Below are 16,412 nucleotides of genomic sequence, written 5' to 3' on the forward strand. Positions count from 1 at the left end.
GCAGTGTATCATAGTAACCAGTGTTTTGCCTGACTAATCCAGTGTCAACATGTTGCAATAAAGCAGTGGCATTATTTTAATACCTGTATATTTTTTTTGTTGTCGTGTGTATGTACTATGTTTATTGCGTTCAATCATGTACCAAGTTGTCATTGTTGCTGGCATTTCATATACTTTGCTTACAAAATGAATAAAACTTGTAAAAGTGCAATTAGATAAATGATCAATTACTAAAATGAAATCTTTTTCAATCCAGTTTTTTCTAAAAAATGATTCTTCCAGTTTTGGAAGCTTGAAATCGACTATAAAAAGATGATTTATTTTATGAATTTCAACAAATTTTCTGAAATTTAACAAATTTACAGGTTTTGTTCATGCTATGATCAGCCATCTAAGATTTAACAAATGCTTTGCCTAAACCCTCATCATGATGCATCCCCATCATTAACTTCTGATTACAGATGTGCCCAGTATCTCTGTCACTCAGACGTCCTACAGTGTTTTCGTTGGGTCCAGCGTGACCTTGACCTGCAGTGTGTCGGGTAACCCACCCGTGACCAATGTCTTCTGGACCGTGACCAGGAATGGTGTTACTCAGAATGTAGTGACATCTGGAGGCAGTCGCTTTAGTAACGGAAATTCCAACATTCCGTCCTTGACCTTGACTAATGCTCAGCTGGGTGACTCCGGCACTTTTATCTGCAAGGCCCAGAACTCTGCTGGAACCTCGGAGAGCTCTGGTATCACCCTCACCGTGTCTGGAGGTAAGGCTTGTGTAGTGCATGTTTTGTTTGTGCTGATTAAAAGCTTGTGAGACTATGTTTTATGCATTATTTAAGCTTTGTTGCAATTTGTTTTATAGATATTAATGCATGTATACACGTTTAATTTACTAATATGCATGTTCCTGTCACTAGCATGTGTAGCAGTAGATCAGTGTTTGTTTAGTTCTAATGTGTTTGATTTAGTTTCACCAAGTACATCTAGTGGCTTTATATTACCTATCATATTGGTGAACAAAGCATGGATTACCAATATAAAAATAGAAAATATGCTTGTAGCCTTATACTTGAAGTTTTCCCATGTAGGTTTCTGTAGTGTTTAACATGTAGGTTTTTAGAAAGATTTTGAATTAGTATAAAACTTGTAATATTCTATAAGTGTTCCCTCTGCATTGTCCCCCAGTCTCATCTGCTTATTCTTTACGAATTTCTATATTAGGGATAACCTTGCACACCATTTCTGGCAGTTGTAGAGCTACACCAGTCTATTGGTACGGGGAAACTAACTCAGATATAGAACCCTTAGTAATTAAGCCGTCATCAAACTATAGTGGAGTATGAAGCCTTGATAGCTCGCTCCATGATCGGAATATTCTGGGTTTGAACCCCAGCCTTGACCTACCTTTAAAAAATTGGTAGCAACTGTTTTTTCCCAAGCACTAAGCACTTTGAAGTAAAAATTGCAGGCCCTTCAGATGAAGCATTAAAAACCAAGCCCCCATCTAATGGTAGGTGCTGGCATGATAAAGATCCCTCACTGATCAATGACCTTGAATGCCAAGTAAAGGTCAAAATTTTAAGCTCTTAACCAGTATATGCTGACGTTTCTGTATGAGCGAAAAATTTTTCAAATTGGATGTAAAACAACAAACAAAAAAACTTTAGTGAAAGGTCATTTTCCTGTCCTCTGTACTTTAAAAAAAAGTATATATTGGACAGTGACAGGAAATTTAGCCAAAATGCAGTTGGCTTGAAAACCAGTACAGATGTAAATTTTGATGTGTTGGGAAGTAAGTGAGGAAATCTTAAAGGACTTGTCTTTTTTCTTGACCCTTGAAATAAAACAAAATCAACCCAGTTGTTTGGCACCCTGTGTGAAATAAACTTTTTTTACCTGCTTTTATACACTGAATGGATAATTAACCAATGGGTACAGTGCACCAATAATAAAAAAAAAAAAAAAACTTACACTGCCACTTACTCACTGCTTATGTTTTTTTTTACTGGCATGGCATTTTTTGCTGTTTTCACCACAGGTTTGCCAAGTGTGAGAATTCCCCTAAGTTCTTACTCTGTCAATTTTGGTGACAGTGTTACGATTCCTTGTACCATAACTGCCAACCCAAGCGTGACTGGTGTGTCGTGGGAGCTTGTCTCTCAGACTGGAACCCCCACCTCCATATCCCTGGCAGCTCCTAAATACTCGGGAGGAACTGTCTCTACCCCTGGCCTCACTATAGCAAACACCGAAACCACTGATCAGGGATTCTATCGTTGCTTGGCGACTAATTCTATTGGCACAAGCACCAGTGATTCTACCTTTTTAACAGTGGTTGGAAGTGAGTGTACATTAGAGGCTAGCGTAGATTTTGAAAAAAAAACACATTCCAAATCTCAAGTATTCTCCTATTGCTTATAGACTTCTTACCTTTCTTAGTTTTAGCTGCATTTTGCTTCCAGTATGCTTTTCTTGTTATTATTCAAGTAATTTATGTTGAATTAGAAATTGCTTTATAATGAAACTGGTCTCTCTCTTTGATACATAAAATGGAATGAATGTAGATTTTATAGCCACGTGTTATAGATTGTTTTCTTAACTGCTGAAGTTTAAGGGAAATAGCTATTCAAAGTGAAAATAAGATTAACCAAAAACAACATAAAACAGAACTTTTGAATATGTTTATTCATGGTACTTTAATTTTTGCTTGTCAGATGTTCCCAGTGTTTCCGTGGCCCAGCTGAGTTACAGTGTGGTGATGAATGGCGATGTCACCATGACATGTTCTGTGTCAGCCAATCCCGCGGCCACGATTAGGTGGATCTTCACAGCGAACTCTGGTGGCACAACGACAATCTCCTCGTCAACATCTAAATACACCTTCTCCTCCTCCACAAGTTCCTCGTCGCTGACGGTCAGGACGGCGAACAGTAATGACCAGGGAAGTTACGCTTGCTCCGCGACCAACTCAGTGGGAACTAGACAAGCCACGGCGACACTGACTGTCACAGGAAGTAAGGAAGTAGTTTGTAATGAGATTAAGATGATGTATTTTGATTTTTTTATTATGGAAATGGTTAAAGAGCAAGAACCACTCAGGGCCTTTTTAAGTAAATGGGAAAGAGGGTGATATTCAATTAATTAATATAAGAACAGGGCCATTTTATGCCTAAAGGGAACCTAGCTCTTTAGCCCCATTATTGGATTAGTAAATAAGTAATAAACTTGTGAAAGATGTTTGTAATTTATCACACATAAAACAATAATTCTCCTTATTTTAAAATGATTTTAACTCATCTGGATTCTTGCATAGCTTGCTCTTTGAATTTAATTAATTGATTTTGATTCAAATGTTTTCTGGTATTTATAAAACAAGTAAACTATGGAAATCTTGTCGGGCAAAATCCTTGTAAATTTTACAGTGTCAAAAATACTAGTAAATTGACAAAATGATTACATTATTTGACATGGAAATTTATTTGTTGTTAATTAAGACCATATTAAGCTGTATTGCTAAATAATGTTAAAAAAAATCTCTTTCTCAAGAGTGGCCTAGAAATAATTTTGTAAAGCTTTATTTGAATGTTTCATGTTTTTAAATATAAATTCCGTGTATACTTAAAGAAATTAAATGTTTAATTTAATAAATTATCAATGGCATAATATTTCTTTCGGCATATAATCGATATTTTCTTTGAAAATTAGGACGTTACTAGATCACCGTAGAAAAATATCAAAAGTGGGAAATTCCAAATTATTGTCACATTTTGGTAGATTAGGATCGCCGGCTATTAGTTTGTAAGTTTGATATTCTAGTTCAAAACACGACGAATAAACGGATATTACGCAGAATGTCAAATTTGCGAACTATGCATAACTCAGTCGCTATATTTTATTTTGGCAAAGGCAAAAAGGTTTAACATGTGGTCATACAAGGGTTCCCTTTTATTAATAGCAAATATGGAAACCTTAAAAAAACTTTATATGAAAACACAAAGTCAGTGAAAATTTTTAAAAGTCTGTACTATTTAAGAATCTTTCTTAATAGCTTGTTTGAAAATTAATTGATTTTGATTCAAAGTGTCTTTGAGAGGGTGATAAATTAGACGATTAATGCATGATATGGGTACTGGTAGTTATAGGTATAAGTTATTTTGGTAGTTAGGTTTCACCGTTTGCACTTCATTTTCTGAAACAAATCCATTGATACAATATTCTATGGAAACCTTAACTTTCTGTTAAAGTCAATAAAATTATTTTTATCTGATTGTAGATTACCCCTCTGTAAACATGCAGTCCACTTACTCCGTTATAACGGGAAGTAGTATCAATATGATATGCTCCGTGTCAGCCAATCCTGTCGTCACTTCTATAACATGGCAGTTCCAGGCCGCCAGCAGTAATTCTTTTGTTTCCATCTCGTCTTCGTCTAAATATGGCATCAGCGGTACCTCGGGATCTTCCTCCACTCTGACCGTGAATACAGCAGCCAGTTCTGATCAGGGTCTGTACCGATGTCTGGCCACCAACCAAGTGGGAACCAGGTCTGCCAATACAACACTCACTGTGTCAGGAAGTAAGTCGGTTGCTGAAGCTTCAGATTTAATCATTTGCTTTTGTTTGGTCTAAACTGCCTAACTTCTGCAGTTTTTCTTCACATTTTTTGAATCTGACATGGTTTAACCTGGTGGAATTTGGTTGAATTTAAGCATGCTTTTCAATTAGTGAACTATTTTTTGCAGTGTGTTTTAGGGGGATTGCAATTAAAAGCTTTTCCTGTGCTTTGTATAGTTTTGATAACATAATTTTGTAGTTGACTTAATTTTTTTAAGTAAGAAGTGTTCCTTCAAAAATGTCCTGAAAAATTTAAAATTACATTTGACATTGGCAGCAGTCCCCCTTTGCATCACTTTAATCAGTGTTAATTGGCAATTGATTTTCTTGCACATTGTTAAAAAAAATGAAATAGATCATTTGACTTAATAGTTGTTGTTTGACACATTTTGTTGTTAGATTTTCCTTAAAAAATTCTTTTCCTTCACATTTTTCCTGTTATGCATGCTAGTAGCAACCAAGACTGTAGTCTTTCCATTGACTCCCATGGTTTGAGAGATCATTCTCTCCCATGACACAGTTGATGTAAAAGGCCCGCATCTCCCCTTGACCATCACTGGACACCATTTTGTTTTCTCTAGGTTTGCCCTCGGTAAATATTCCCCTAAATTCATATAGTGCGGTAACTGGGCAGGACATGACAATTCCCTGCTCGGTATCTGCTAGCCCCACAGCATCGATTACCTGGACCTTTATCTCCACCTCTCAGTCCCAGACACAAATCAGTGTCTCCACCACTAAGTACACATTCAACCCCTCCTCCACTGACGGCACCTTGATCGTTAGATCCACCACCAGCAGCGACTCGGGCACATACCGTTGCCAGGCAACCAATAGTGTTGGGACAACATCAGATGTAGCAACCCTCTCTGTTACTGGAAGTGAGTTTAAGTAATAGTTTATAACTACAGTTTTTAAGAAGAAAATAAAATATAAGTGCCATAAAGGAACACAAAATACAGCTTAATCTGACTACTGGTGAAAAAAATAAACTTTCTGTTCTTTAAGTTCCATATGCATTTATGAAAATCACACCTGATTAACTCAGCATTTGAGGTTACATACAAGTTTTAATAATCCTTTAAGGTGCACCATCAGTCAGTTTTGGATCCCAGTCCTACACAGTGATCACAGGAAACAATGTCCAGCTGTCCTGTTTTGTGAGTGCCACTCCAGCAGCTACTGGTATCACCTGGACATTCCAGTCCACTGGGGGTGGTTCCCTCACCATCACCCCCTCTACCTCAGGGTACAGCATTGTCACCGCCTCCTCCCAGACACAATCCACACTGACAGTTCTGTCGGCCGAGAACAATGATGCGGGGACATACACCTGTACAGCCACCAACACAGTGGGGACCAGATCAGCAAGTGTTTCTCTCTCAGTGTCTGGAAGTAAGTTTTTTTTTCTGACCCATTTTAAGTCGTCTTATTTTACTCAAGGAATAGATGTACCTTTCCATGGCCAACATTAATTGAGACTTCCTCCAAAAATTAAAAATTTGAAATACTTTTAAAGAGAATTTAATTCAGCTAGGAAGTTACTTTGAAATGGACTGTCAAGAGCACATTAAGTTTTAAGCTGTTTGATTAATGTTCACATTTTAAAACAAGGAATTAAATGAATTAAGTATGAATTTTTGTCACAAACAGGTCTGCCAGTGGTGAATATTCCTCAGAATTCTTACTCTGCTATAACTGGCCAGGATGTCACTATTTCATGCTCTGTATCAGCCAACCCGGCTGCAACAATTACTTGGACCTTTATCTCAACTTCCCAAATTCAGACACAAATTACCACCTCTACATCCAAGTACACATTCAACCCCTCCTCTACAAATGGTAACCTGATTGTGAGGTCCACCACCACCAGTGACTCCGGCACGTACCGCTGTGGAGCGACCAATGCTGTTGGAACGGTGTCAGATGTTGCGACGCTTTCTGTTACTGGAAGTGAGTGATATAATTATGAGAATTGCTCATCATTATAAGTGACCAAAAAAACTCAGCATTTATGTACCATTAGACAAAATAGAAGACTCAGCTCCATTCAAAAACAAGAGTGATGATGCATTAGTTGTTTTCAATGGCTTTCAAACATTTCTCTCACATTATGCCATAGTCATAAATGAAAGTAGCATAGGAAAAAATTGAAAATTGAAAAAATATAAAAGTCTTGTTTAACAGCAAGGGAAAAGTTTAGTTGCTACCTGTACTGCATTGCACAGCATTGCACTCACCATTTTTCTTTTTGCTTGTACACAAAATGGAATTTATTACTGTTTTCAATAAAAAAACAATTACTAAGATAATCTTTCTGTTGTATCTTGTTTTAAACAGCATTTTGGTTAATCATGAAATGTATAGATATTCAATGAGCTCCCAATATTTTTCATTTTACAAGTATATTGGTTTAATGCAAATGTTAATTTACATAAATTTTAAACTTGAAAGCAATTTAATTTCAGGAACCAATTTTTTTCTTTTTCTTGAAAAAATACAAAAAAATCATATAAACTGGATTGAGAAAATGACTGTTAACATTAACTGCAAAAGGTACATTAAGTGTCATGTTGTAGAATTTTCTCCTTGAGTGTAGAATATATTTTTAACAGTGAATTATTTTTGTCATTACCAGGTCTACCAGTGGTGACAATTCCTCAGAATTCTTACTCTGCAGTAACTGGACAGGATGCCACAATTCCTTGCTCTGTATCAGCCAACCCTGCAGCAACAATAACCTGGACCTTTATCTCGACATCTCAGTCACAGACACAGATTACCACCTCTACATCCAAGTACACATTCAACCCGTCCTCTACAAATGGTAACCTGATTGTGAGATCTACCACTAGCAGTGACATTGGCACGTACCGTTGCCAAGCAACCAATGCTGTTGGAACGTCTTCGGATGTGGCTACTCTTTCTGTTACTGGAAGTGAGTATAAAAAATAACCATTTTACATTGCTTTTACTAAGGATAATAAATGGGGGTAAAACAAACTTTATTGGTTTGAGAGAAATCTGTCATGGAAAAATACAAGTCTTTGATTCACTTCCACAGGTGCACCATCAGTTAACTTTGGCTCCTCCTCCTACAGTGTAGTCACAGGAAACAATGTCCAGCTGTCCTGTTTTGTGAGTGCCACTCCAGCAGCTACTGGCATCACCTGGACATTCCAGTCAACAGGGGGTGGTTCCCTCACCATCACCCCCTCTACCTCAGGGTACAGCATTGTCACATCCTCCTCCCAGACACAATCCACACTCACAGTTCTGTCTGCCCAGAACAATGATGCGGGAACATACACCTGTACTGCCACCAATACAGTGGGGACCAGATCAGCAAGTGCTACTCTCTCCGTGTCTGGAAGTAAGTTATTCTAGAGAAAATCTTGAGTAAGTCTTTATCAGGATTGAATTTATGCCCTGGGCAGGTTCCATACTTAACTATTTGAACTAAAACTTTCAATAAGCAAGTTCACTTTATAACAAATATCCTGTACCAAAGCAGTTTTCATTCAAGTATCTTTCCTCAAATTTCTTTGCAAAGAGGCTTCAATGCTTGTTTTTCTATCATTTACAGGTCTGCCAGCAGTGAATATTCCCCAGAATTCTTACTCTGCTGTAACTGGACAGGATGTCACTATTCCTTGCTCTGTATCAGCTAACCCAACAGCTACCATATCCTGGACTTTTATCTCAACATCTCAATCTCAGACACAGATTACCACCTCTACATCTAAGTACACATTCAGCCCGTCCTCTACAAATGGTAACCTAATCGTGAGATCTACCACCACCAGTGACTCCGGCACCTACCGCTGTGGGGCCACCAATGCTGTTGGAACGACGTCAGATTCAGCCACACTCAGTGTTTCTGGCAGTAAGTTTCTTTTCAGCCCTGTAACAAAATTTTATAAATGTTCATTATTAAACTAAATGTTAAGGACAAAATATTATATTTACCGTAATTTCGGGATTATAGGTTGATGGGGTATATAGGTCAAAAGGCTCATTTTCAGCCTTAATTTTTGAAAAATCCTAAGATAGATTGAACTTACTATATAGGACGAGGATTTGTTTCCCAAAGAGAGATTCTACGCAGATACAATGTAAACAGGTAAACCCCTAAAATTACCGGGGTTATTCTGTGACATGAACGTATCAAGAAAATAAACAAGTATTTTAATGAGTACAGCATTTAAATAAAGTTTTTTAAAAAAAATGTTGTTAAAACTTCTTTGAATTGTGTTTTACTTATTTAAGTCAACTTGCCTTTCAATGCCTCCGTAGTTTCACACTGTTGTTAAATGAGGCATAAATAACATAAATATGTTATTATTTTACAGCTATAATTTTGAAAATATGAAATATAGAATACTGTATATCACTTTTTATTTTTACCTTATTTTCGCGTAATTAAATTGAGAATATTTTTAAATTTTAAGTCTCGCATATAATAGAAATCCTTAAGATTATATAGAGCAATGACCACGATTCGTGAAAATGTTGTCTCGCTAATAAAGAGTCAATGACTATCTCGCGAAAATAAGGTGTCGCGAAAATTAAGTGATCTACAGTAGTAATAACTTTGAGACATTCCTAATAAATTTTATTTAGACATTATTTACCGGTGGACGACAATTACTTCGATGTCCGCCATTTTTATTTTTTTTTCCAGGGATTTGCTAAAACATGCAAATGACCATTGAATGTATAAATCAAGCAACAGTAAAGAACTGAAATCATATTAAAACTTTATAAGTTTAATATATAAATTTAATTGAGAGTACATTACCAATTTGACTGTCAACATGAATTTCACGGCTTTGTTTGTTCAATGATGTGTAATATCAGGTGTAAATCCCTTTATCTGTCAGACAATTAAAATTCTGTTAGAAGCCAATCTTTGTATACCGTGTAAAAACACTACAGTTGTGATCGTGAAAATTTTCCGTATTTTAAATTTTGAAACGGTTGCGGTTTTACTTTTAGTACATGATCGCGACTTCCTAACTTCACAAGATGGATTCCGCATGATGTTAATGGATAATACGTTGAGGAATTATTGAATAGATGAAGCAATGTTGTTTTCCTTTGTCATCAACAGATAATCCCAATTTTACTGTCAACATGAATTTCACGGCTTTGTTTGTTCAATGATGTGTAACATATATATCAGGTGTAAATCCCTTTATCTGTCAGACAATTAAAATTCTGTTAGAAGCCAATCTTTGTATACCGTGTAAAAATACTACAGTTGTGATCGTGAAAATTTTCCGTATTTTAAATTTTGAAACGGTTGCGGTTTTTGTTTAGTACACGATCGCGACTTCTAACTTCACAAGATGGATACCTGCATGATGTTCATGGATAATACGTTGAGGAATTATTTAATAGATGAAGCAATGTTGTTTTCCTTTGTCATCAACAGATAATTAATGGAATTCATTTTGTAAGAAAGCTATAGAATATATATCTTATTGTTTACCGGGGCATTAATTTTTTTGCGAAAAATAATCAAAAAAGTTACGAAAGTGGCACAAATTTGCTTTGAAATTGACATAAATTTTACTGATTTGGGGGCATTTCGGATGTGGCTACACTTTTGTAACTTGGAATAGTCGAAAAAATATTTTACATTGCCAGTGGTAATTGAGAAAAAACAAACTATATTTAAATTACGGTACATTGAGAGATTTTAATTTGATCTATAAATATGAAAAAAGGTGTTGCAGTGGATGTGGTCCTTTTCTTTTCAATGAGAGAACTTGCCTTAAGAAAAGTGACATTATCTTAACGTGTGGTATTTTGATTTTGTAGGTGTAGTCACAGGAAACAATCCAGCTGTCCTGTTTTACACTGCCATCATAGGATCAAACCAGCAGATTGTGTGTTTCGTTAACGCCAATCCCACGGCCAGTTCCATTGGGTGGACGTTCCGTTCCTCCACCTCGGGATCCACGATTACTATCACCTCCTCCACGCCCGGTTACTCCATAGCGACAGCGTCAACATCGCAATCCACACTGACACTGTACAGGGGGTGGACAATGATGCGGGGACATACACCTGTACAGCCACCAACACAGTGGGACAGGGCAGCAAGTGCACTCTCTGGAGTAACTGGAAGTAAGTTATTTCCAGAAAATCTTGAGTAAGTCTTTATCAATGAATGCTAATGATCAGCATGGCAGGTAACCATTGTAACATTTGAATAAAAACTTTCAATAACCAAGTTCACTTTACAACAAATATCCTGTATCAAAGCAGTTTTCATTCAAGTATCTTTCCTCAAATTTCTTTGCAGAGAGGCTTCAGTGCTTGTTTTTCTATCATTTACAGGTCTGCCAGCAGTGAATATTCCCCAGAATTCTTACTCTGCTGTAACCGGGCAGGATGTCACAATTCCATGCTCTGTATCAGCTAACCCTGCTGCAACAATAACCTGGACCTTTATCTCGACATCTCAGTCACAGACACAGATTACCACCTCTACATCTAAGTACACATTCAACCCGTCCTCTACAAATGGTAACCTGATTGTGAGGTCCACCACCACCAGTGACTCCGGCACGTACCGCTGTGGAGCGACCAATGCTGTTGGAACGACGTCGGATTCAGCCACACTAAGTGTTTCTGGCAGTGAGTAACATTTTTCTTATAACAAATTTTACAAAAATGCTCATTATTTTAAAAACAAAATGATAAAGAAACCATGAGAATAATATATTCACTATATTTGCATTTAGACCGAATGAATGTTAATTTGTTCTGTGGAAATAAAAAATATGACCTATAGATATAATCTATTTGAAGTTCATGTGTTTCTTTTTCTCAAAATTTATGAGATGTTGGAAATGAGAAAAGTGAGATTAAGTGGTATTTTTGATTTTGTGTAGGTCTCCCCACTGTAACAATTCCCCAGACCACCTACACTGCCATCATAGGATCAAACCAGCAGATAGTGTGTTTTGTGAACGCCAATCCCACGGCCAGTTCCATCGAGTGGACGTTCCGTTCCTCCACCTCGGGATCCACGATTACCATCACCTCCTCCACGCCCGGTTACTCCATAGCGACAGCGTCAACATCGCAATCCACGCTGACTGTACAGGGGGTGGACAATGGAGATGAGGGGACATACACCTGTAGAGCCACAAATCAAGTGGGACAGGGCGCAGATTCAGCATTCCTGGACGTAACTGGAAGTAAGTTTGGTATTTCCAGATATCACAGCTTTGCGTGGGGTCAAAATAATACTGACAATGAATGCTAACTGATCAGCATGACAAGTAACCATTGTAACACTATTGAGGCCTAAAGCTTAAAATCAACATGACAAGACAGTTATATTACCATTTTGTTGCATTTTCTTGAAAGAACATATCAATGCAATATTTTATAGAATATTTTGCATTTCTTAGTAGAATATTTTGCAAAATACTAGATTTGATTTTCTTAATTTTTTTTGGATTTTTTAAAGTTTCCTTTCTTTGGCAGTACATGTAATTTCAAAAGTTCAGAAATTTGGGCCTCAACTTTTTTAAATAAAAAAGCTTGTTGCATTTACTAACATTTTGCAGTGTATGTGCTTGTAAAGTTTTGGCTTTTAGCTAATGTTGTACAAGATAAGCCAGCACACAGAGTGATTACTTTTCAGACCTTCCCACTGTCAACATTCAACAAAACACGTACACTTCTGTCTCTGGCCAGGATGTAACTATCTCCTGTGTCGTGTCAGCCAATCCTAGCGCCACCATCTCGTGGACGTTTATCTCGACCAATAACGCCCAGGTACAGATTACCACCTCCACTGCTGACTATTCGGTGACCACGTCATCCACAGGCAGTACCCTGGTGGTGAGGACCACCAACAGTGGAGACTCAGGAACTTATCGGTGTACTGCCACCAACAGTATTGGAACCGCCTCAGATTCTGCCACACTGACTGTATCAGGAAGTAGGTTGATTTATTGTTGAAGTTTACATCCCTAATTTACCAATTATACAGTCCAAAAAAAGAGATTTTTCTTTATGGTAGGATTATCCACAAAGGTGTGATCTAACCATGAAAATGATTTACAGGTCTGCCTACAGTAAATATTCCCAACAATGTGTACACTGCCATACAAGGACAGGATGCCACCATTCCCTGCTCTGTCTCCGCCAATCCAGCCGCCACCTCATTCTCCTGGACCTTTATCTCCTCCACAAACTCCCAGACACAGATCACACAATCCACCACCAAATACACCCTGTCTTCCTCCTCCACTGACCGGACCCTCATTGTCCGCGGCACCACCAGTGCTGATGGTGGCACCTACAGGTGTAGTGCCACCAATGCTGAGGGAACGGCCTCAGATCAAGCTACCCTCTCTGTGACCGGAAGTTAGTGGGAATATTTCTAACATTTTTAACATCTGAATTTGTGAAAGAAAAATATATTATTTAACATGCGTATATATACTGTGTGCAATATTTAATGTCTAATGAATGCAAGTTTGATTCTTGACTGCATGCTCAGTTCAAGTCTTGTGTTTATTATCATCTGATGGAATAATATTCACTGTATAAATATTTCATTCCATTGCTGGAGTAATTGAATAATGCTGACATGTTATTGTTTATCAGGTAGACCAGTGGTAGACATTACTCAGACCTCTTACTCCGCTGTAACAGGAAGTAATGTGGTGATTCCGTGCACCGTCTCAGCCTCCCCGGCCGCCACTTCTGTCCAGTGGAAATTCACATCAGGAAGTGGGTCAGAGGTCACCATCAGTGCTTCCTCATCCAAATATACTTTGTCAAACTCCTTGAATTTCCCACAACTGACCATTCTCTCGGTCAGTTCGAGTGATTCTGGAACCTACCAGTGTAGTGCTACTAATGCAGTTGGCACAGGATCTGATACTACTTCCCTTTCTGTGACAGGAAGTAAGCCACTAAAATTTATTACAGACAGTACTACATTATTATAATTATAATAAATATCTTCTATATCAAAACTATTATATTAAACAGATTATTGTAATAACATAATATTGTAATATCAGATAATTACAGCTATAAGGATATTACATTACTTTAGACCCAATGTATTATAAATAATCTTTTTATGTTTTTTTTTTCAGGCAGACCAGTTGTTTCTATTACCAGCAGTACTTACAATGTCATAATAGGCAATGCTGTCACAATCCCCTGTACAATCAGTGCCACCCCCAGTGCAACATCGGTGTCCTGGTTCTTCACCTCAAATTCTAATAATAGAATACAAATCACAACCTCTAGTGTTAAGTACACTGTGTCTACCGGAGGTAGTTATTACAATCTGACCGTGAACTCGGCTGCCAGTTCTGACGCCGGAGTTTACGAGTGCAGGGCCACAAATGTCATAGACACAAGCACTGATTCTGCCCGCCTGGCGGTCTCAGGAAGTGAGTTGAATCACGACCAGAAACTCTTTTTCTATATATATACATATGTATACCTAAACACTGCGACACAGCAGTACTAATCATGTCTCCATCTCTTTCTTGGTTCCTTGAGGGACTTGTATATTCAGACTTCTTGCCTTCCACAAGTCCTTAAATCCGTACTTATCTCCCTTAGTTTTAGTTTACGAAAAGAACCGATATTATATGCATTGAAACATTCTTTGAATATTTTGTTCTTTTTTTATTGTTTTATTTAGAAAATTTCTTATGTTCAATTTGATGTTGTAGTATTGTATTTTTGTATTTTATTTATATATTCCTGTGCTTTTGCATTATAGCTCTGCTGCTTATTGCTTTATGGTGCTTGTTTTCTTGTTGTAATGTTTGACATCATGCTAGTAGTTTATATATTTCATTAATAATGCAGTGATGTCTATCTTTTGAATGGATAACATTTTAGCATAATATTGATTTAGCATTAACTATATTCATATATAATCTTTCAATTTTATTAATTTTTACTAATTGTCACATAACACTTAAAATATTTATTAGTTGTTCCTTTCAAAATAAGCTACTTATATTATAAATCATTCTTTTTATAAAGTAATGTATTAATGCAGTTCAAGAAATTAACAGAATTATTTTAGCAAATTTCTGATTTAAGGTTAATTACTGTATACAAGGAAATTTTCGCCCGTTTTATTTACGCCTTTTCGCCCTACCCTCGTTTGGGCGAAATTTAAACGGGACGAGTTCAAAGAATATAGTATAATTTCTTAAACAAAATTATGACTGGGCCAATTTTAAACAGGGCAAAATTGTTTGCAAGTGTGAAAGGGCGAAAATAAGACAGGATGAAAATAACCCTGTATACAGTATCAGTTTTGCTTCGGAATTTTACATCCTATTTTGAATTTTGTTTTTAATAGATTGATTTCAAATTCTTACTCTAGGTATACCTGTTGTTTCTCTGCCAACAACAACCTATCGAATCACCTATGGACAGAATGTCACACTACAGTGCTCAATATCTGCAACTCCAGCTATCACTTCCGTTCAATGGGAGAAGTTTGTAAATAGTGGCTACCAAAGCGTTTCCACACTGTCACCCAACAAGTATTATGGAGGCAACACTACAGTCTATGATCTGACGATTGTCAACCTTGTGTTCGGCGATGCAGGGTCCTACCGCTGCACCGCCACAAACCAGGTCGGGAGGGGTGTCAGTCCAAACACTGCCACTCTGCAGGTGTTAGGGGGTAAGTCAAATAGAAGTAGTCACCAAGTAGTAGGAACAAAGAATCTCTCTAACTTTTGAATACAGTTTTCTGACTTTTGGACATGACAGATATCTTGCCACTTTTAGTACTATTCTTGGAACTTTTAATTAATGATGCATATCACTTTGCTTACACAATTTCTTAAATTTATTCTGCTTTTCAATGAAAACATTTTTTCTTCAAAATACAACACTTACCGATTGAAAAAGAACTTTTTAAAGAAACATTTAACAATCAAGGGATGTAATTTTTTTAATAAAGATTTTCTGTTTGTGTAAATTTAATTGAATTAGCCATTTTTTTTCACTGGATGGTAAAATACTTAGAAGATGTTTTTCTTGTAGAAAGTTTACATGGGATTATTTTTTTTTTAATATGCAAGAGATATATGACTATTTTGGTAATATGTCATGCAAAGCATTAAGAAAATAATTATAGGTGCAATGGCATATCAATTTCACACAACTTTAAAGATCTTGTTACCTGGTATTTAATATTAGTTTCCCATTTCCTTTTCTTATCCAAAGTTAACCTCTTACTTTCATCCATTTTCTTCCATTAGACAAACCCTCTGTTTTTGTACAGCAAAGCAGCTACTCAGCTGTGATTGGAACAAATGTCTCCCTAGCATGCACTGTTTCCGTGACAACCAATGACCCTCCTGTACTAAATGTTTACTGGAAGAAGACCACCCCCAGTGGGTCTGGCACCATTGATGTGTCAGGATCCTCAAAATACTCGGGCAGCACCATCGAATCTCCCAACTTAATCATTTCAAACCTTGATGTTCATGACAATGGCAATTACAGTTGCCTAGCAACCAATGCTGCAGGCACTAGCGAAAGTGGTGTGGCCATTTTAACTGTCACTGGCAGTGAGTAAACATGCATCCTGTACCATATATGTCGCATGTTAAACACGTATCATATCCATATTGTACTGCTTATTAGCTACAGTGCATTTATTGTCAACATAGCATATATACCCACTGCACAAATTATATTTCATTTCCATTGATGGGTAGGGGGGAAGTCATTTTATGAAAAAAACATTAACACAATATGATCTTTATTCT

General features: G+C 37.0%; 1 protein-coding gene across 22 annotated transcripts in view; it reads left to right on the forward strand.

Moving 5' to 3' along the window:
• Positions 1-16,412, forward strand: part of LOC134264738 (hemicentin-1-like) — a 52,524-nt gene that overhangs the window by 24,997 nt on the left and 11,115 nt on the right. For 20 of the 22 annotated variants that reach the window (XM_062747008.1, XM_062747007.1, XM_062747006.1 and 17 more), the window contains 16 exons: positions 462-764; positions 2,715-3,014; positions 4,274-4,576; positions 5,196-5,495; positions 5,701-6,009; positions 6,268-6,567; positions 7,253-7,552; positions 7,679-7,987; positions 8,201-8,500; positions 11,520-11,828; positions 12,281-12,580; positions 12,706-13,008; positions 13,252-13,554; positions 13,752-14,054; positions 15,011-15,316; positions 15,900-16,211. In XM_062747008.1, coding sequence (XP_062602992.1) covers positions 462-764; positions 2,715-3,014; positions 4,274-4,576; positions 5,196-5,495; positions 5,701-6,009; positions 6,268-6,567; positions 7,253-7,552; positions 7,679-7,987; positions 8,201-8,500; positions 11,520-11,828; positions 12,281-12,580; positions 12,706-13,008; positions 13,252-13,554; positions 13,752-14,054; positions 15,011-15,316; positions 15,900-16,211 — 4,860 coding nt within the window. The remainder of the gene's footprint in view (positions 1-461; positions 765-2,714; positions 3,015-4,273; positions 4,577-5,195; positions 5,496-5,700; positions 6,010-6,267; positions 6,568-7,252; positions 7,553-7,678; positions 7,988-8,200; positions 8,501-11,519; positions 11,829-12,280; positions 12,581-12,705; positions 13,009-13,251; positions 13,555-13,751; positions 14,055-15,010; positions 15,317-15,899; positions 16,212-16,412) is intronic. The other 2 variants (XM_062747022.1, XM_062747027.1) reach the window with 2 other exon arrangements.

This window comes from Saccostrea cucullata, unplaced genomic scaffold (assembly GCF_032062105.1).
Source record: "Saccostrea cucullata isolate Sc308-1 unplaced genomic scaffold, CSIRO_AGI_Scuc_v1 ctg316, whole genome shotgun sequence".
Classification (NCBI taxonomy): domain Eukaryota; kingdom Metazoa; phylum Mollusca; class Bivalvia; order Ostreida; family Ostreidae; genus Saccostrea; species Saccostrea cuccullata.